General features: G+C 37.6%; 1 protein-coding gene across 3 annotated transcripts in view; it reads right to left on the minus strand.

The window, feature by feature from the left end:
* Positions 1-21,076, minus strand: part of BNC1 (basonuclin 1) — a 185,686-nt gene that overhangs the window by 24,873 nt on the left and 139,737 nt on the right. The window contains exon 1 of one of the 3 annotated variants that reach the window (XM_007479244.3): positions 5,435-5,826. The exons of the other annotated variants lie outside the window; for them this stretch is intronic. Within the exon in view, the coding sequence (XP_007479306.1) occupies positions 5,435-5,443 (9 nt within the window). The 5' untranslated portion in view covers positions 5,444-5,826. Of the gene's footprint in view, positions 1-5,434; positions 5,827-21,076 lie in introns of those variants that run through there. 3 annotated transcript variants of the gene reach the window in all.

The following is a 21,076-nucleotide window of genomic DNA, read 5'->3' on the forward strand; positions in this document are numbered from 1 at the left end:
CCATGCGCTGTGCTGTCCCGTGCTAATTTCAAGATCAGTTTCAGTTTAATTCCCAGGATGCCACTGAAGTCTGAGGCATAATTGAATGAGGAATGCCATTCCAAACAAACTATTCATGCACCTAAGGAAGCCCGTATGTATATCACAAGATGTCAAAAGTACCAGAGTAAGAATTTATCCTTCAGTGAAAAATGGAAGCGACAAGGTAGGGCCTCCAGTTCTCTGGAATTAGACGCTTATCTTTGAAAGCATACGGGAAAGGTTTCTGAAATATGGGTTTAGGTTTGTTTTTTTTTTTTTTAATTTTTTTTTGGCTGTGGTATGAAGCAGGATGATTATTTACTTACCCAGCAGGACAGCAAAAACTATCCACATGGGATAAAGAATTAAGCGTAGCTACAATCATCCTCTTTTGGGTGGTGGGGAGAGACCAAAAACTACTGTTAGTTGTAGTTGAGCCAAAACATAACATGTGACAACCGTTTTCCACATGGTGTTGTTTTGACAGGGTTTCTCTGTGTCTGCTGTGGACACATCAGTTTTCTTTCTTCATTTCTGTTGTGTCCCACATTGATTGAATAAGACTATTACCACCCCGAGGCGATATTAGCACAGTTTACAATAATTAGTCCATGTGTGGACCTGAATGATGTTGCAACTTGTTTGGCTATAACAGTGAAGAGTTTGGGTAGTCAGAAATTGGACACTAAATGGGTCTGTTCTTCCATTTTTTTTTTAATTTTTACTTTTAAGACTTTCTCGTTTTGTCTAAAAAAGGGTTGTATAGCGGGTGGAGATGTACCATGTTATTCCAACCCCGAGAAATCTTCAGAATTAGGAAAACAAGCTTTGAAGATTAAGAGAATAATAGGAAATGTTGCCTTTAAATCAATCTCTATTCGTAAAACTTTAAAAACACTAGCTCCATACTTCTATTAACAATGGTGCACCAGTTAGTTCTGTTAATAATCCTCCCAAATAATTCTGAATAAACTCTCAAAAAATCAAATCTCTGCCATGGAGCATTTGCCAAATCACCTAACAAAAACAAAACAAAACATGAAATTTCTCCCTGAACAGGGTTCTGAGGCACTGAGACGGTCCAAGTTCTGGATCTGAAAGACTCAAGACAAGAAAATTTAGGGTATTAAAAAAAAAGGATGAAATTTCTAAAGAAGGCAGTTTATTATAAAAGCTATTTCTAAATGAAAATGTTCATTTGAGGGAGGGAGGGGGCCAAAAAAACCAACAAATCACCATTACCACCATTCTTCTTGCAAGTCATTTACCTTACAGGGCCCCTCAGGGCAACTTCTGTTAATGAGCACTGTCAAAATAATTACTAAGTCCATATACAACTGCTGCTTTTTTTTCCCCCCTTTAAACGTCAGCAAATACCCTATACTGCAGTTCAATTTTACTGTCAAACTGTATGTCATGAGCTCATTATAACAGGTATATTTAATCCCACGCATTTATAAATTACAGCCATGTTTTGAGGTTCGGTTATATACGCCACTGGATCACAGGGTTGTGACTTCTTGCACCTCTCCCTAAGAAATCAGGAAGACATCCTTCCTTTCCCTGGACATTTTTCTACAACTGCTCGGCTCCTTGGCTCGGACCAACCTTAATAACAAGCTGACGATCCTCACCATCCTGAAACATATGCAAGACTGGAATGTGTCTCCTACTACAGAGAGGGAGAATCGCTTTGGGGAGCTTATCTGCAAGTCATTACACTGCAGAACTTTTCAAAATTTACAAGGGAAGCCATTTCTAAAGCAGATTACGACTCCAACTAACAGATCATGGTTTGCTATCTATTGAGCACCAATTAGTCATTTCAAGCTACCAGCTTTCTGTTCAAGGTTGAAAAAGCGGCACAGTCCTTGAATTCTTATCAGTTTAAATATACTAAATGCTTCCAGATGATACTTCAGAATTACTTAAAGGATGATGCCTCATCACAATTACATGATGATTACATGTATGAACAGCAAGAGCGCTACTGTGTATTTTCTTGCCTACATGTTCAATACTTTGGATCATTTAACTTTTTGGATGTAACTCTATTAACTTATCCTACAGCAGCCTAGTTGAAATGACTCACTTTTACTGGTGAAATCGGACTGATCATATCACACAGCCTTTTTTTTTAACATTAGACGGAAAAGTAAATGATAACCATAATTCTTTGTCATCATGTTTAAGAAACTAGCTGTTATCTTTCTTTTTTTTAATAGAGAATCTAATTTTTAAAAACCAAAGTCTTTAATAGTAAAAACGAATGGTAGTTTTCTTTAAAATTTGCACTTTGGGATCCATTTGACTTTTTTATAACATTTAAGTGATGTGAGTTCCTGGGATGTGCAAAAGTTATTTTAACATTTAAAATATGCTTTTTGCCAACTGAGTTGTAATGCTGAGATTGTCTTCTGGTTAATTCCCCCAAATTCTCAGGTTTGGAGGTCTTTTTTAAATTCCAAGCAGCTCTCTTAAGATCCCTTAAACGTCATTATCTGTGGCTTATTTTTTTTTATTCTTGTTCATGTAACTTTGAACTAAACACTCTTTGAGAAAACAACTGTGTAATACAAAAACCTATTAAGTTAAAACAACAGTTTATAATGGGAGGTAGAATTGCACAGTAACCTGGAAAAATAACAATCTCTTGCACTATATGCTCCGACTCATTCAGATTAAAATGTTTAACTATGGTCAAATATTAAAAAATCCATGCCACCTCCTTTAAACACCAAATGACAGTAATTCTCAAATAAACACACACACTATATATATATATATATATATATATATATATATATACACACACACACACACACACACACACAAGTTAAACCAAAATATCCCTTCTGAAACCCACCTCAGACAGGGTTTCCCAGAAAGCCAGTGGACCCCCTTGCCTAAGTACTAATAGAAGAGCTGGTTCTGACCCTGTATTGGAAAGAGATATTCTAGAAACTTGGTCTTATTTACATGTTCTCATTCTAAGAGGACTCTTGAGAATATAACTATAAAATTTGGAGGAAACATGAAAAAAACCCACAAAGTGTGATTCCCACCTCCCTCCCCCCAGTAGAATTTTATTCATACAATTAAAGGCTGCTAGTTGGCATCCCATTTAACCGTCAAACTTAGACCAGTGGCAGCTCCAGAGCCACAAAGAGAGGCACTAAATGAGAAGAACATGTTACTACACAGCATTTGAGAAAGTTTGGCTCCAAGCTATGCACTGATTAATATCAGATCTCCTCCTTTACTTGCCTCTTGACAATCTTGTCACATCTGGCTGACAAATCCTTACAAGCTTATCCAAACCAAGGCAGCCCGGATCATGCTCCAGGACTAGCTGGAAGGAAGTGGCAACACCAGCCATGCATGGGATGTGCCATCGTGAGACTAATGAAGCTGACTCCCTTTGCAGACTGTAGAAACACTAAGAAACCCAGCCCGCCTCCAGGTTTTGCAACATAGAACAGAGTCAGTTCACCCAAAGATAAGCCAAACAATCAGCTCCCCAGGTTCAAGAAGCCATGCAATTATATGAATTTTAAAGAGGGGGGTACAAATTTATTACTGACTTGAGCAGTCTCATAACCAAGGAATTTGGTATAGTATGTAATGCCACTGTTTGGCCAATTTATTAAGTTACTTTCCTTCAAATCCCAGGTCTGTGGATTTTTTTTTCTTTTAAAAAAGTGTGACAGTGACCGCTTTATCTGACTTTCATTTTGTAAGATTAAAAACTCAACTTTAACTCTCAGTTTTAACTTTGAGAAGGAGGTTTTTCAAAAATTCAATCCAGACTTTTACAAATTGTTCTGAAACCTGACGATCCAGATGGAAGGTAATTTTACGTTTTCCCAGAAATTCTTTTCCATCCGTCACAACTCTCCTACCTACCCCTCTGTTTTACAGAAAATATTTGTGAAATGATGGTGGGTAGGGAGGGGGAGAGAGAGAGAGAGAACAGTAATTGCCACTCTGTTTTCTGTATAATTCTGCCTAGCAAAATGATAATGGATTTAAGTTTACATTTGAGGCCATGTTTAGTTTTCCACAGACAACCAAATCTAGCCAGAAAAAAAAAAAGGCTGTCTTAAATGTCAGCTACTTAGCTGCTTAATTACTTCAAAGAAAAACACTCCACGGAACCAAACAACACCAATTGGATGCCTACCTTGTTGGAAAAAGTATTACTGGTTTTAGTTTTTGAAAGGGCGAGAGACAGACAGACAAAGACAGGGAGTGTGTGTGTGTGAGAGAGAGAGAGACAGACAGACAGACAGAAACAGAGACAGAGACAGAGAGAAAGAGAGTGAGAGACAGAATGAGAAAACAGAGACAGTGTGAAAGACAGAATGAGTGTGAGAGTGAAAGACAGAGAGAGAAAGAGACAAAACAGAGACAGAGTATGAGAGAAAGAGAGAAAATGAGTGAGAGTGAGAGAGAGGAGAGTGAGAGACAGCATGAGACAAAACAGTTTGAGAGAAAGAGAGAATGGGTGTGAGAGAGACAGAGACAGAGAGAAAAAGAGAGGCAAAGAGAGACAAAGAGAAAGAGAATAAGAGACAGAAAGAGACAAAACAGAGACAGTGTGAGAAAGAGAATGAGAGAGGGAAACTGAATATGTGAGAGTGAGAGAGAAAAAGAGTGAGAGACAGAATGAGACAAAACAGAGACAGAGTGTGAGAGAAAGGGAGAATGAGTATGAGAGACAGAGAGAAAAAGAGAGGGAGAGAAAGACAAAACAGTGTGAGAAAAAGAGAAAATGAGAGTGAAAAGGAGTGAGAGAGAGAGAGAGAGAGAGAGAGAGAGAGAGAGAGAGAGAGAGAGAGCGCAATGAAATGTGTCTACAAATGCAGACATGGGACTTCGATTGCTAAACACTTAAGACGTTCATTCCCAAAGAACTCCAGAGAGAAGCTGTATGGCTTTCTGGTCTCCCAATGCATTTATACATCACAATAACTCTAATGTATCTGCTTTAAAGCACTTGCCCTTAGAAGACACTGAAGTCACAAATCAAAAGATTTTTCTTGTGATTAATGTATATCGCAGACTTGCACAATTAGACATCATCAGCTTCTCCGGGTTTTCAGAGCCCAACCACTTCAGTCTGAAAACAATTACCCAACTGATGATTATCCCTCCGTGCAGTAAGCAAAAATTTCAGCCCCCCCCCCCCCTGCAGACAGCCAGGGGAGCAGCCAGCCTGGAAGCCCAGGTAGAGGAGGCTCTTTTAAAAAGGAACTCATCAAATGCCTCTCACCATGCAGCATGAGGACCCATTCCAGCCCAGACAGAGCCCCCTCCTCTAAAGAGGCAGCCCCCACAGTCCCACCCCAACCAGATAAAAGTTGTCCCCTGCAAGGGGACATTCCCGAGGGGACAAAGAGAACTTTCTTACCTCGGCCATGGTGGGGGTGCTTATGTTTCCCGAGCTTTAAAAGAATTTCCCATTCCTCGCTGAGCTCCAGGAGAAGTAGTGGCAGCACTCCTGTCTGTACAAGTACTGAGAAGGCAGGACCATCACCCAGCCCTTTACTCTTGTCTGAATCCAAGCACCTCAAGGTCTGATGTACACTCGTAGCCCGCAGACGGGAATGAAATAAGATCCTCCCCCTTGGTGTTCTCCAGTACGAAGTTGTGTCTGCTCCTCTCACCTTTGTAGCAAGCTCTCATCTCTGTGCCCGGTGTGCTGTGTTCCAGCATGCCCCGGGAGTCCCAGAGCAGTCCCTCTCACAGCTGGCTTGAAGAGGGCATGACACTCATCATTCACAGAAATTTGATCAAAAGGAGTCCTGGAGGCTCGAGGCACTTCTAATGCAGTCCGAGGAGCTTCTCCCCCAGCTTGGGCAGCCTGAGTAATGCATTAAATCAATGCAGCTGACCTGAGGCCCATTACACTTTCCCTGAGAACACAGACCTATCTGCAAAGAAGCTCAAGGCTTTAAGTCACTTTTTTTTTTTAAGCACAAATGCATTCCTTTTTATCTCCAATTTAGAACAGCAAACAGGGTGAAGGTTTCCCTTGCACGCTTAAGTGGAACGATTTTACTTTAAGTCAGGGGGATGCACGTGGAAAGAATGCCTCCGTCCAAAAAGAGGGTGCATTCTGGATGGCACTGGGAGCCGCAAATTCAGGGATGGAGGGAGAAATAATCTAGGGGAGACATGGGGTGAATTTTTTTGCCTGTAAGAAAAGGGGAGGATGGGAGGAGGTATAACACATGGACATATTGTTAAATAGTAGCTAAAATAAGGTGGTCAGATGTACTGAGGAATAGAAATGGGCCTCTTGGAACAGCAGGAGGTTAAAGGAGAGGTTATGAGAAAGGAGCCCAACCTGTGCTCAAAAGGGGAGGGTGGAGGGAGAAAGTAGGGGTCGCCTCTTAGAGGGGGTGGCGGGGTGGGCTGTGCCCTGGTAAGGCTACATTGTAATTCAGATTGTAGCCTAAACCCAACCAGACCCAGGTTGTGGAGCCCAGTGGAGCGGGAGGCCACAGGGGGAGAGCAGAAAGATTGGGGGGCCCGGGGGTGGGGGGAGCTGAGGCTGCTCTTTCATCTCTTATGATGCACGGACAGTCATCCCCAAAGGGTTCACTTCTGGAAGAGATATAGTCCAACCCCTTTATTTTACTCCCGAGGATGCTCAGGCCCAGGGAGACCACACAGAGAGTATATCGGATAAATCGGGTTTATTATTTTTTTTCCAAGGATGAACCTGATGTATGACTTTGGACCTCCCCTATCCCAAAGCGTGTCTCCCCACCTGTTTTCCCAATACCTAAAATTCCTTTAATGAGAGACAAAGCCTTTTATACCACGATGAGAGATAAGGGACTTAAAAGGCAAAATGCCTGGTTGACGGAACATATTATAACTGTGGTTCAAATGAGTGTCAATCAACCAACACGCGTAAATGGTATCAGATTGTTTCTAGTTTGGACAGAAAGAGGTTCAGGGCGTAGAAGGGCACTGGGTGGCCAAAGGTGGGAAGAGGGGAAGGGGGGGAAAGGGAAAAAAAGGGGAAAAGGGTCTCCTAAGAAAACCTTTGCAATTTCCTAGTTTTATGGAGGGTTGGGCTTGTCGACATTTAACTATAATCATCATTCCCATTAATTCTGTTAATGCTTTAACACAACAGAAGTTGTATGCAAAAGTTTGGCTTTGCTCAGTGGTGCTGCTATTCAACTTGGAGAGAAAGTTGCATTTCAGCAGTATTCATGTAGATTTACCCAACTTTGTATTCTTTTATGAAAATAAATTTTAATATTTTAACTTTAATATGGCCAACATAAGAGTCTGGCTATCAGAATCAGTGTATCCCCATGATATCCGCCATATGTAGGGATATGGCATTTCCTTTAGATATCACCACCATGGGGCGATCAAATGGCTTTGCTACTAACAGCAAATACAACGACCCAGGACAATTCTGAGGGACTTATGGAAAAGAATGTTATCCACCTCTAGAGAAAGAACTACTGGAGCAGAAATACGGATGAAAACAAATGATTTGTTATTTGTTTATTTGGGTATATGATTTGGGGTTGTTGTTTTATGAGATTATTCTCATACTAAAATTAAAAAATGAATAATAGGGAAATACATTTTGAGTGATAATCCATATATAATCCAATGGAATAGTTTGCCAACTCTGGGAGGGGGGAGGGAGAAGAGACAACATGAATCATGTAACTGGAAAACGTATTGGAAATTTGTTAGTGGAATAAAATAAAGTTAATTTTTAAAAATCTAAAAATAAATAAATAAATAAATAAATAAATGAATATTACCACCATGAGGAATCTCTCTATGATAAAATTTCTAAGCCTAAGACAATGGCCCATTTCAATCAGATCATATTCAATTTAAGATTTCAGCCTAACTAAAGAAAGTGGGCTGGCACTTTGAGAGTGCTAGAACTGAATTGGACTTGTTTGCTTTAGTTAAATATTTTACTTCCCACAAATTTAGGATGAATCTAAATCAGTTTTATGTTACCATATATAATGCAATTGATTTTTAAAAATATTGGGAACTTCCTATGGATTAAAGCAAATAGAAATGGCATAGGAAAAAAAAAGGATGATTTAGCAATTATCTTTCCCAGCAGCATTCCTCTCTATTCCTACTGCTCAGTATTTTGGAGCTGGAAGACGGTTCAGGGATATTTATAAAGAGAGACCAAGAGAGTTTAAATGAGTTGTCTAGGACCATAGTCGGTCCTTAAGTTAGCAGAGGTGGGACTCGAACCCAAAGCCTCCCTCCACTTGAGCTCTTTCCATCACTTTACAGAACACCACTCACCTCACACATAACAGTTCTGATTCCATCAGAAAAATGAAAACAAAAAGGATGGCTAGTACTTACCATGAATGTGAAAAACCAAGTTTACAGTGCATTTGTGTGTCTTGTAGAAATATGTCTAATTCTTTGTACATCTGGGACCTATTTGGCCTCTTCCCCATCTATAAGATAGACTTCAGGAAGGTATTCAATGAAGAATTGTTTAAAAAGGAGGAAAGATGGGCTGAAGAGTAGAGGTCAGAAGAGATGATGATCAGCAGAATTATATAGCATTTCTATTCCCCGAAAAGCTTCCTTGAAGTCCAAAACATTCATCTTGTGACTAAAAAAAGAAAGCAAACTGACTTCTCTTCCTATTGTATTATCTGTAGAGTGCTTTAGGAAAATGGATAATTTTCCCAAAGCTCACTCACTCACTCACTCACCATCCAGGAAGTAACCATTCTCCTGGTACGCTGGCCACAGTTTTCTGGCTTGCCATGATGTACTTTGTTCACCGCCAGGAAACCGTGGTTTCTGATGCCTCACAGTTAGTTTGGGGAGGTGGAATGGTAAGAAATACAGCACTGGATCAACAAGCCATTTTAGTCCGGGTCAAACACAAGTTTTATTACCTGCTGAAACCTTCGGTAGCAACGTGTTGTGTTTGCACACTCTAACTCGACAAAGTCAGGAAGTGCCAATATGAAGAATTCCTGTAGTCACAGGAACTCAACCAAACTCGAACATTCCAAATGGAACTCCAAAATGTCAAACCCTGGTCAATTTATCCTGTGCTGAGTTTTAACTCTTGCATACTCAGATGGGTGATTTCAAGTTTCCACTTGCATTACTACAGATTTTCAATTTCTTTTTTAAAAAAAGGATTAAAAGGACAGATTGGGAAAACACACACACACACACATGCACACACAAAATCCCCTCAGCAACAAAACCTATTTAAGGACCATTGTGCAGTGAAGACCTTAGAATCAGAGAATATGACTAGAAAAGCCCTTAGGGATCATCTAGTCCAATCTCTTACTTTATAGATGAGGAAACAGTGACTTTGAGAAGGGAAATGACTTTGCAGTCTAGTCAAATAGCTGGATAGTGACTGGGGTTGGATTTGAACTAAGAATTAACAATTGTCTATCCACTGGTGTTGTTAGGAGATCAGCATTTTTCTAAGGGATATCTCTTTCTCTTCCTGAAGTGATGTACAGAAAAAAGTATAAAGCAAGAGTTTAGAACCTCTTCTGGTCTTGTATTCATCCTGGATTTAGATCATACTCAATATTAAACAGGAAATAAATTCTAATGTTTATGCCCAAAAGGAGAAATAAAAAGCAGTTAAGCAATCAAGTGTTGCTTAGACACTTTCTATGTGTGAGACTCTGTTCTAACATTGAGAATACAAATAGTAATAACATGCCTTGCCCTCAAGGAACTTGTATTCTAATAGGAAGACTATATAGAAATAAAACATACAAGACAAATATAGAGAAGTTACAGAGATTAATTTAAACAAGATGATCTATTTATTTGTCAAGTATTCCCATACTCCTTGATAACTTTGTATTTTCTAAGGGTTCACATATCCCAGGTTGGGAATTTCTAGAGTGAAGAAAGGGATTCTTCAAAATCCACACACTGACATTACCACTAGGTACTTGACTTTTTTTAAAAAAAATAAATTGGTAAAAATTGTCCCATGTTCATATTCCAGAACAATCTCTGCTATGACTCATAAGTTGTAAAATGGTAATAGGTTGCAAGACGGCAGTTTCCAAAGGAAAGGTAGATTTTTCTTATGGATAACTCCTTTCTTCAGAAGTGCAAATGTTCTTTCCAATAGGAAATAAACAAAAAACAAGAGAAGAGAAATCACCAAGATGTGGGTACACAGCATCATCAAGGATTGAATTTCTGGGCATGTAAGGGAGATGTGAGTCCCAACCACAGGCTTTCAGACTGTACTGGAGTCACAAGAGGTTTCCTGCTTTAATCAGGAGAAGCTCTATTACCTGAACACATTCATAGTGCTGTAGAAAGCAACTCAACAGTTTGTTGAGGGTGGCAGGATTGTTTGATGGTGGCAGGAAGCATTGTACCAATAAGATCCACTGATATTAGGTAAAAACCAAAATCAAGTCCTTTGTGAAATGAAAGAATGTGAAGTATGACTGTTTCTACTTCAGAGAGTTTCTAAGGATAAATAGAGGGAGACTATACACATTCCTCAGAAGACAGCATGTCAGGAAACACCAAGAGAGAGGATGAACCCTTCTACCTTCACCCCACTGCCAAAAGACATCTATCTAGGGGTAGCAGGTCTGGGCACATCTGGGGCATGAGATGGTGTTGGGACCTGACTAAGAGCAAGAAGCAGGAGCCAAAGCTCCCCCCTACGCAACACCCTGGGTACAGATCATAATGCCACAGAGGCCAAAATGTTGCAATTTCTATAGAGACTAGCCCAGAAACAGCCTTCTGTTGAGAGAGAAGGATGATAAAGTCTAGCCAAAAGGTCGGCTCCGAGTTCTGCTGCCAAAATACTGTTTTGTCTGTGGTTCCCTTCATACTGGTCCATTCTACTTTCACCTCTTGTCTGAATTTCTCTTCTTCTACTTTTACTTTGCATGGTAGAGAAAACTAAATTTCTAAGACTGAAGATGCTCCATTCAGTGTTTTCAGCTTTCAGAAAGTGAGGATCAAAATATATGTGTAATGTATTTTATAATGTGTAATGTAAAATGGACATCTATAATTCTACCTAGAAAAAATGAATGATCACTGTTTTGTTGTTGTTGATGTTTTGGTGAATGAACCTAATCTAAAAAAAAAAGCACTCTACTTTGGTTCTAAATTGTCTTCTCTCATATACCTGTCTCCGAAGAGAGAAAAGTTGGGTTTTTTTTTGTCCCAAAGCGAAAAAAAGAAAACAGGCACAAAATGTAACCCCTATAAAATAGAGAAGAACTCTTAGAAGTGAGTGGCTTTAAAGGTTTATTTTGTTTGCAGTAAATAAGGCACATTTTGATTGGGGAAAAAAAAGATTGCATAAGTAGTTATCACCATTCGGATCTGCTTAGTATGTGAAACTGACCTTCCTTTTTGCCAATTATTTCACGTCAACTTTTATATTATTTGCCAGCTGTAGTCTTGGTTTTGTCACTGGCTTGCTGTGTAACCTTGGGAAAGTAATTGGACTTCTCTTGGCTTCATTATAAACAGATGACATTAGACTAGATAATGTTTCCAGGCCTTTTCCAGCTCCAATATATAATAATTCATTGGATCATATTAGAAAGCAGGAGTTTACCTTCTAACCTCACGATGTGAGCAAAGAAATAAAAAAAATTACATAATCAGGCTCATCTCTGGAAACTTTTAGCTCTGAAATTAGTTCAGTTAATTTCTTGAGTTACATATTCACATTTCATATCTGAAATAGGGATAGGAGAAATGGAGTTGGTATCGATTGTATAGAAACCAGGGGTGGGAAAAAGCAGAAACTTTTCAAACTTACTTTATGTAAGTAAGTTTTGACTCACTTCCCCTCCCCACCATCCCCATCTCCTTGGCTTGTTGCCTTGAGAGCAGAGAACACAGTTCCTTTGCACTAAGGAGACACTGATTTGTGGTCTACGCACCAAGAAAATATCCTATGAAGGAAAATTTATTCTTCTTAACATCAACCTAGGCAAAGATAACAATAGATAGAAATAGTTAATTCTAGAGGGGCTACGGGAAGGTGGATACACAAGTACGTTGTTGGTGGAGTTGTGAATGAATACAACGATTTTGGAAAGGATTTTGGAATTCTACAAATAAAGTGACTAAATTATCAATATCCTCTGATCCAGAAATTCTACTGGGGGTAACTGGGTGGCTCAATGGATTGAGAGTCAAGCCTAGAGATGGGAGGTCCTAGGTTCAAATCTAGTCTCAGATACTTCCTAGCTGTGTGACCCTGGGCAACTCACTTAACCCCCATTGCCTGGTCCTACAACTCTTCTGCCTTGGAACAAATACATATACTGATTTTAAGGCAGAAGTTAAGGGCTAAAATTTTTTTTCTATTACTTGGTACATACCCCCAAGGAAGTCACTGATAATGAAGAAAGTATTTATACCAAAAATATTTTCCAAAGGACTTTTTATAGTAATAAAGAACTGGAAACAAAATAGATGTCCACTGATTGAGGAATGGATAGGCAGACCATGGCACATAAAGCTAACAGAATATTATTTTCCTATAAAAATGGCAAACATGATGAATACAAGGAAAGACAAATTATCTGATATGGAATGAAGTAAACTAAGCCATGACTCTAACAACATAAATGGAAAATACAATCATAAAATAATCAAAAGTGAGTGTTATGAAATTATAAAGAACAACAAGAAGCAAAGCTCCAAAGAAGAAATATGAAAAGACAACTCTTCCCCCTTCCTGCTTTCTTTTTTGTAGAGGCAGAAGGTCCATGATGGAATTGTTGCATATATTTTTAGGCTTTTTCAGTGTATTAATTGGTTTTTGACATTTCTTTTTCTTTAAAAATATTTTTTATCCTACTTAAAGAATCCTAGAGAATCAGCTAAAAAGTTAGTGGAAATAATCAACAACTTTAGCAAAGTTGCAGGACACAAAATAAATCCACATAAATCATCAGCATTTTTATATATTTCCAACACATCCTGGCAGCAAAAAATAGAAAGAGAAATTCCATTTAAAATCACCCTAGATCATATAAAACACTTGGGAATTTATTTGCCAAAACAAACACAGGAATTACATGAAGATATAACTACAAAACACTTTCGACACAATTAAAACTAAATCTAAACAATTGGAAAAACATTAATTGCTCATGGGTAGGACGAGCTAACATAATAAAAATGACAATTTTACCTAAACTAATTTACTTATTCAGTGCCATACCTATCGAACTACCAAGAAACTTTTTTACTGAATTAGAAAAAAACTATAACAAAGTTCATTTGGAAGAAAAAAAGATCAAGAATATCAAGGGAAATAATGAAAAAAAATGTGAAGGGGGGCTTAACAGTACCAGGTCTTAAACTGTGCTATAAATTAGTGGTTATCAAAACAATATGGTACTGGATAAGAGACAGAAGGGAAGATCAGTGGAATACACTTGAGGTAAGTGACCTCAGCAAGACAGTGTATGATAAACTCAAAGATCCCAGTTTTGGGGACAAAAATTCACTCTTTGACAAAAACGGCTGGGGAATTTGGAAAACAGTATGGGAGAAATTAGGTTTAGATCAGCATGACACACCCTACACCAAGATAAATTCAGAATGGATAAATGACTTGAATATAAAGAAGGAAACTATAAGTAAATTAGATGAACACAGAATAGTCTGACAACGGTCTAATTACTCAAATATATGAGGAGCTAAATCAATTGTACAAAAAATCAAACCATTCCCCAATTGATAAATGAGCAAGGGGCATGAATAGGCAATTTTCAGAAAAAGAAATAAAAACTATCAACAAGCATATGAAAAAGTGTTCTAAATCTCTTCTAATTAAAATGCAAATCAAAACACCTCTGAGGTACCACTTCACACCTAGCAGATTGGCTAACATGATAGCAAAGGAAAGAAATAAATGTTGGAGGGGAAATGGCAAAATAGGGACATTAATGCATTGCTGGTGGAGTTGTGAATTGATCCAACCATTATGGATGGCAAGTTGGAATTATGCACAAAGGGCGCTAAAAAACTGCCTGCCCTTTGATCCATCCATACCACTATTGGGTTTATACCCCAAGGAGATCATAAAGAAAAAAAAAAAACTTCTACAAGAATATTCATAGCTGCGCTCTTTGTGATGGCAAAAAATTGGAAAACAAGGGGATGCCCTTAGATTGGGGAATGGCTAAACAAATTGTGGTATCTGTTGGTGATGGAATACTATTGTGTTCAAAGGAATAATGAACTGGAGGAATTCCATGGGGACTGGAACAACCTTCAGGAATTGATTCAGAGCAAAAGGAGCAGAACAAGGAGAACATTGTACACAGAGATGGATACACTTTGGTACAATCGAATGCAATGAACTTCTCTACTTAGCAGCAATGCAATGATCCAAGACATGTCTGAGGGACTTAAGAGAAAGAACGCTATCCACATCCAGAGAAAGAATGGTGGGAGTAGAAACACAGAAGCAAAACAACTGCTTGATCACATGGGTCGATTAGGATACGATTGGGGATGTAGAAACTAAATTATGACCCTAGTGCAAATATCAATAATATGGAAATAGGTCTTGATCACTGACACATGTAAAACCCAGTGGAATTGTGCGTTGGCTATGGGAGAAGGGTGGGAGGAGAGGGAAAGAACATGAATCATGGAATCATGGTAAAATTTTCTTAATCAATTAAATAAAGTTTTAAAAATATATTTTTTCTCATTTGAGATTATTTTGGGAGAGGGAAATAAAAAATTTTCATCATATTAAAACAAAAGAGATAAATAAAAAATTTAAGTAGGATGACAAACTGAAGAAAATAAGTAATAATTTGTTATAACTGTTCTGTTGGAGAATTTTTGCCCCTAGTAAAATTGAAAACTAGTTTTTGCCTCTAGGAGCATTATTCTTTGGGTCAAAATGGGCAAGTACATGAAACCCAAGAAAGTAGTACTGGTATACAATGGGCACTGACCCATTGTCAAGAATACAGATGAGAGGACCTCTGGGAGGGTACAGTCATGTCCTGGTGGCTGCTATCATGTGCTACCCCTACAAAATGATCCCAGCAATAGGCAAAAAGCAAATCACCAAGAAATAAAAAATCAAGTCCTTCATGAAAGTTTATAACTACAAACCAGAGTACCAGATACTCTGCCCATTTTTATACTTCCCTTTTTCCAAATGGGTTTTGTCTTCTTCAATACAACTCACAATTCTAATTCATAAAGGACATTAAGCAGGAGGTGTAAAATAAAATCAAGTGCTACATTTCCTTTTTGTTCCCATGAAGAGTTTTCCTGACATACTGCCATTGGAATTTGGTTTGAGGGTGAGCTGAGTATTGACATTCATATTATCAGGAAATATGACTGATCTATAAAAAAAATTATATCATTCAAATGAGAAGGGTTACTTTCAAAACAGTTATTTTGGAAGAACACCTACATGATTCAGAAATACATATATTGTTCAGAAGACATACGGAACCTACTTATTAGCTGATTTTTGTATGGGTGATATAGTTTTCTGCTTTCGAGAATAGACTCAACTTTTTTTTTTTTAACTGCCCAAGATCATTCAGAGTTTTGGCTGGTGAATAAGGCAAATGATTAAGCTGGGTAATACTATTTGGGTAAAAATGTAGGTGTGGTAATAAAACAATGAGACTTGGTTTCCTGTGTGGCTCATGTATTCGCTCTAAAGGCAATTCCAAAGAGAAATTCCAAGCATTGGCAGCATAGCTGAAATCAAGGTCTCGCCTCCTTAGGTGACTTCCTTTGAAAGAGTTGCTCCTCATTTGGATGTAAAGGTTTCCATATGTTGGCTAAATTTATTTTGAATCCCTTTTCTTTCTATCATGTCTATTTGGGGGGGGGGGAAATAATTCAACATTCAACAAACATTAGAAAATGAACAGCTAGTTAAGAAAGTAATATCTGAGAATGGGTTTTAGATTTCTTGGATATAGCTTACAGTATAAGAATGAACTGATTTCTGGATAGGAAGTACGTTACTGTAGTCTATATCACAGTATAATGATAGGGGGAGTCTTCAAATTATGTAAGCATCTATATAAATGTGCACTCTGCTTAAAACAGGGCAACTAATAATTTCTTGACTTGTTTTGATAAAAAATTTATTCTCTAAATCATAGAGGAAGCAGTAAGAAATTTTGTTCTGTGTCTGCCACAAGAAGAAGGAATGACCTGCTACAGTGGAAACTTTCAGGAAAGTGATTGTTTCATCAAAAAGAGGAAAATCTGACATGCCCTCTAGATTTGGGGAGATCAGATTTCAAAGTATCCAAAGCAAGTATAGGTGGGATCATGTGGTCTGAAATTCTACAAGAGAAGTCAGTGCAGGAAGAATAGAAAGTTCTCAGGAAGGAAATTCTGAAAGGCAAAAATCTGATGAAGAAAGGGGGAAGTTGTCTAAGATTCAAGGATGAATATAAAGCATGGCACAGTCTTCTAAGATTCATAGCAGAATTTCTAAAGCTCAGAACTGGCTCTGTCTGCTTGGTGAGGAAAGCTAAGAAAACAAGGGATATCGTTCCTAACTACATGAGGAAGAAAAAAGAGGAGGGTCAAAGAAAAGATTGGGTTGTTGCTAGGTGGAAATTGGCAAGATGATAACTGATGATGCTAAAAAGTGAAGAGGCCCAAAGTGATTTTGCTTGTCCTCTCAGTCAAGGAAAAAAAAAATTTGACTGGAAAGATCAGGAAAAAAAATGGCTCCTAGGAAGGTGATAACCAAGAGAAGTCAGCAGATGAAAAGAACATGCCACTGACCTTGAAATGTTAATCCCAGCCTTTATCACCAGATACAAGTGATAAGGCCAGGATGTACTGTAGTGAAAGAACCATTCATGGAGAATGGAAGAGGCTTCATTTCACTCTAGACTTCACTCATAATTCCAGACTTTCTCTTCCACAGTAGTATCCTTCCTTCCCCCAATGCTTTCAGATTCCTTTTTTTATGTATTATCTTACCCCATTAGAGTGGAAGCTCTTGGAAGGCAGAAACCTTCTTTATTTCTTGTATTTCCAGCCCATGATGGTACAGTACCTGGCACAAAGTCAGCTTAATGAATGCTTGCTGACTTAATCTCATTGAAGGGTTAGTACAGGATTTGGGATGGGCAAGTGCTGTTCTGATTTTCAAAAAAGGCAAGGGAATGAAGCCTACAAACTGAAGGCCAGTGAGTTTGAATATTAATTCTTGGAAAAATTCTGGAATGGATCATTGATGGTTACGGAATATCTGGAGGTGAAAAATGAAATAGTGATCACAATGACCCAGCATGGTTTCCTCAATAACAGTTTAGGCTGGACTGACTTCCAAAACCATTTTTGACAGGATTAGTAAATAGGTCAGAAGATGATATAATGTATGGATAAATAAATGAGTGAAAAAGAATTTATTAAGCTCTTACTACTAAGCTATGCTATTAAGCATTTCATACTGTGGTAATCACTGGACATTCAAATTAAAAAAAAAAAGCTCACTCCAATTAGGGAGACAATCCATAAAAGAAAATTAAGCTCAGGGAAGATGCAAAATTTTGAAAAGTTTTAAGAGCTCATTGTAGAGGCAGGTGGCAGGGTTTCTTAGGTTGTCAGCAGGTCAGATGATGCCAAGGGTTTATGAGACAGGAAAAATTATAAGGCCTGGAGGTCCTCCATAATTTACCAGGAGGAGTAATACTAGTGATTTCCATTTCATCCAAGTCATGTAAGTGGTTAAGTACCCTGTTTGGATTCTGGTTAGAGAGAGGAAATGAAGGGCAAAACAAGGGGAAAGTAGATGTCCTTGGTAGGGGCAGGTCTTCCAACTATGTAGTGAAAATGAACGTATTGAATTTTGGCTGTCAGAGACTAGCTGGCCCTGATTCATGCCGATGAGATGATAATTGCCTCTCCCTAATTATTGGTGGAACCATTCCTATGGTTATTGATAGCCTGTATTCCTTTATTGGTAGCCTTTTAAAAATTTACCTATATTTTATCAGAGCATTTATCAAAGTCTGATATTATTATTCAAATGATGGAGAGGTGATAGGAGAATTGGGAGGATTAGGAGGAATTGGCTGAACAATCAGATCCAAAAAGTAATTAACAATGACTTAACATGAACGGCTTGAAGGTTTGAGATGAAGTGCCACAGGCATCTTCTATCTATGCTCACTTTTGTTCCACTTGACATTTGTAAGGATGCTTAAACATACATATGACATAAATTCTTATAAAATTTGGAGGTTCCAGAAAGCTGGAAGAGACGCAACATATTGGATAAACAAGACAAGATCCAGAAAAAGATCTCGCCTAACTGGAATGTTGTGCTGGATCTAATAAAATTAAATTTAAATTACATAAATGTAAAAGCCTTACATTTGAATTTTTTAAAAAACCCATTTCACATAAACAAGTTGAGGGAGCAGTAGCTAGATGGGAATTTGAAACATATCTGGGATTTATAGCATACAACAAGCATAATGAGTCAACAGTGTGATATAGCAGGCTAAAAAATGTTGATGTGACATTTGGCATTGAGAAGAATACAAGAAGCAGCTAGATTGTCTAGCCCTTACCAGACAGTATTGATTCTAAGACAGAAAGTAAGAGGTTTTTTCCTCCAGTGCAGGGGGGATAGGAAATAGGAGAGAGAATAGGATAGTCTTTTTTTTAAATGCAATTTAAAAAAAAAATTTATAAAAAAGTAAAAAATGAAACTATACCAATATGATAGTGATGATATAAAGTGGGGCTTGGTGTCAAGAAGACCTGGGTTCAAATTCTGCGTCTGACACTTCCTAACCAAATTACTTAATATCCATGAGTCAGAGGAAACTCTAGAATTGCTTAACTCACAGATAGGTTGTGATCTGCATTGGTGGAGGGCATTCACACAATTGGGAAAAGTATACTTCACATATTTCAGGAAAACACAGGTCCCTCCTTTCCAATTTATTGTCATTTGCAAATTTAATATGTTGGGGTTTTTTTTCCTTCAAGTCTCAAGTAAAAAATGTTGAGCTTCTACCTTCATAAACAACTGGAGTGGCATATATTCTAACTATTGAACATAGTCATTATACATAGGGCTACTACATTTGAGAATCTGAAATATGACTGCTATGCTGATCTATTATTTAATCATATTAAATTTCAAAAAGTAGAAAAAAAGATTTTAGAGAAAATGGCACACAAGACTAAGTAGAATTATAGCCTTTTAGAGGGGGAAGGAACCAAGTTCAGTCTCTCATTTTATAGGATACTGAGGTTATACTTTTCAAAAAAGAAAGAAAAGAAAGATGATTAATAACTACAATTCTGGACCTTTGAAAATACTTCTTAAGGGCCTATTCCCCCCCAAGGGAAGAAGGAACTATAAAAATTAGATGTCAGTCTGAGTTACTTATTATTTTGTTGTCTACAAAGTCATATGACCGTGAACAAGTCTTAACATCTAACCTCAGTTTCCTTATTTGTAAGGTGAAGAATTTGTACTAAAAAGTTCTTTCCAGCTTGAGATCCATGAACCTATTCTATAAAAAGAGGAGGTTGGACTACAATAGTTTTCAAATTATTTGGAATAGGAGAACCTTTTTAAGCAAAACCTTTTTTAAAGTTTGGGGGTATTTTTTTTAAGATGCCACTAACGGTACTAAATACTACAAGTTTTAATATACATGTTTTCTGATCAATTTTATTTGGAAATGATTCTCCAACTCATTCTAAATAAGTGCTTTATAAGTAGAAACAACAATGAATGTCCAGCTTTATTTTGTGAGGGTGTTTTTTTGCATATCAGAAGTTATTTTTATTATCTAGGCCATTTTTTTGACAATGTAAGGAAGAGAGTTCCCCACAACACCTCATCATAAACTATAGTCCCATGAGATAATATGATGAGATTTTTTTCTTTTTTTCTATTCCAATGTATTTTATTTTCCCAATTGCATGTAATAACAAATTTTAACATACATTTTCTGAAATTATAGGATCCAAATTGTCTCCCTTCTTCCCTTCTTTCCTCTCTTAGAGATGATAAGCATTTCGATCTGCATTATACCTGTATTATCATGCAAAACATACTTCCATATTGGTCACTGTTATAAGAGAATACTTCATATAAAACCATAACCCCAAAATAAAACCATAAGTAAACTAATGTGGAAGACAGAATGCTTTGATCTGCAGATGACTCCAATAGTTCCTTCTCTGGAGGTGGATAGCATTCTTTGTCACACATCCTTCAGAACTGTCCCAGATCACTGTATTCCAGCTTTATTTTGGAAGATGCTTTGCAATTTTCCTTTTTATAAGTCAGCATTTGGAAAGGCTATTTTATTTTATAATATTTTGGCTATTAAAGTTTAGTTTTGTTTCTAAATTTTCTGTACTTTACTAATAAATGTCTTTGTAATTATTATGGTTCTATAAAGCTTTTTAAGAAAAATTAATTGCTAATACATATGCCCATTAGGATCACTAAAAATGAACCACAAATCCCTATTACTATCATTATATTTGTGTTTATTTGGGGATTTGGTACTTAATTTAGGTTCAAGGATGCTTATTTCATCAGTGTTTTGTTTTGTGTTTCCCCAATGCTTTTGCCTTCTTGTGTCCTCTACTTACTGAAATTGGGCTTTTGGGAGCAGCTAGTGGCTCAGTGGAGAGAGAACCAGGCCTGGAGACAAGTGCTCTTGGATTCAAATCTGAACACAGACACTTCCTTGCTGGGTGAGTGCAGGCAAGTCACTTAATCCTGTTACCCTAGCCCTTATTGCTCTTCTGCCTTAGAACCAATACATAATATTGATTCTAAGATAGAAGGTAAGGCTTTTTTTTTTTAAGAGCAATTGGTACAAAAAACTTAACGAAAAACACATATCCATAGGCGTATTTATATATAAATATACACATACATATACATGAGAAAGAGATTGAGAGAAGAGAAAGAGACATACACACACAGAGCGAGAGACAGACAGACAGAGAGAGAGACCGAGACAGACAG

Source organism: Monodelphis domestica, chromosome 1 (assembly GCF_027887165.1).
Source record: "Monodelphis domestica isolate mMonDom1 chromosome 1, mMonDom1.pri, whole genome shotgun sequence".
NCBI classification, from domain to species: Eukaryota; Metazoa; Chordata; class Mammalia; order Didelphimorphia; family Didelphidae; genus Monodelphis; species Monodelphis domestica.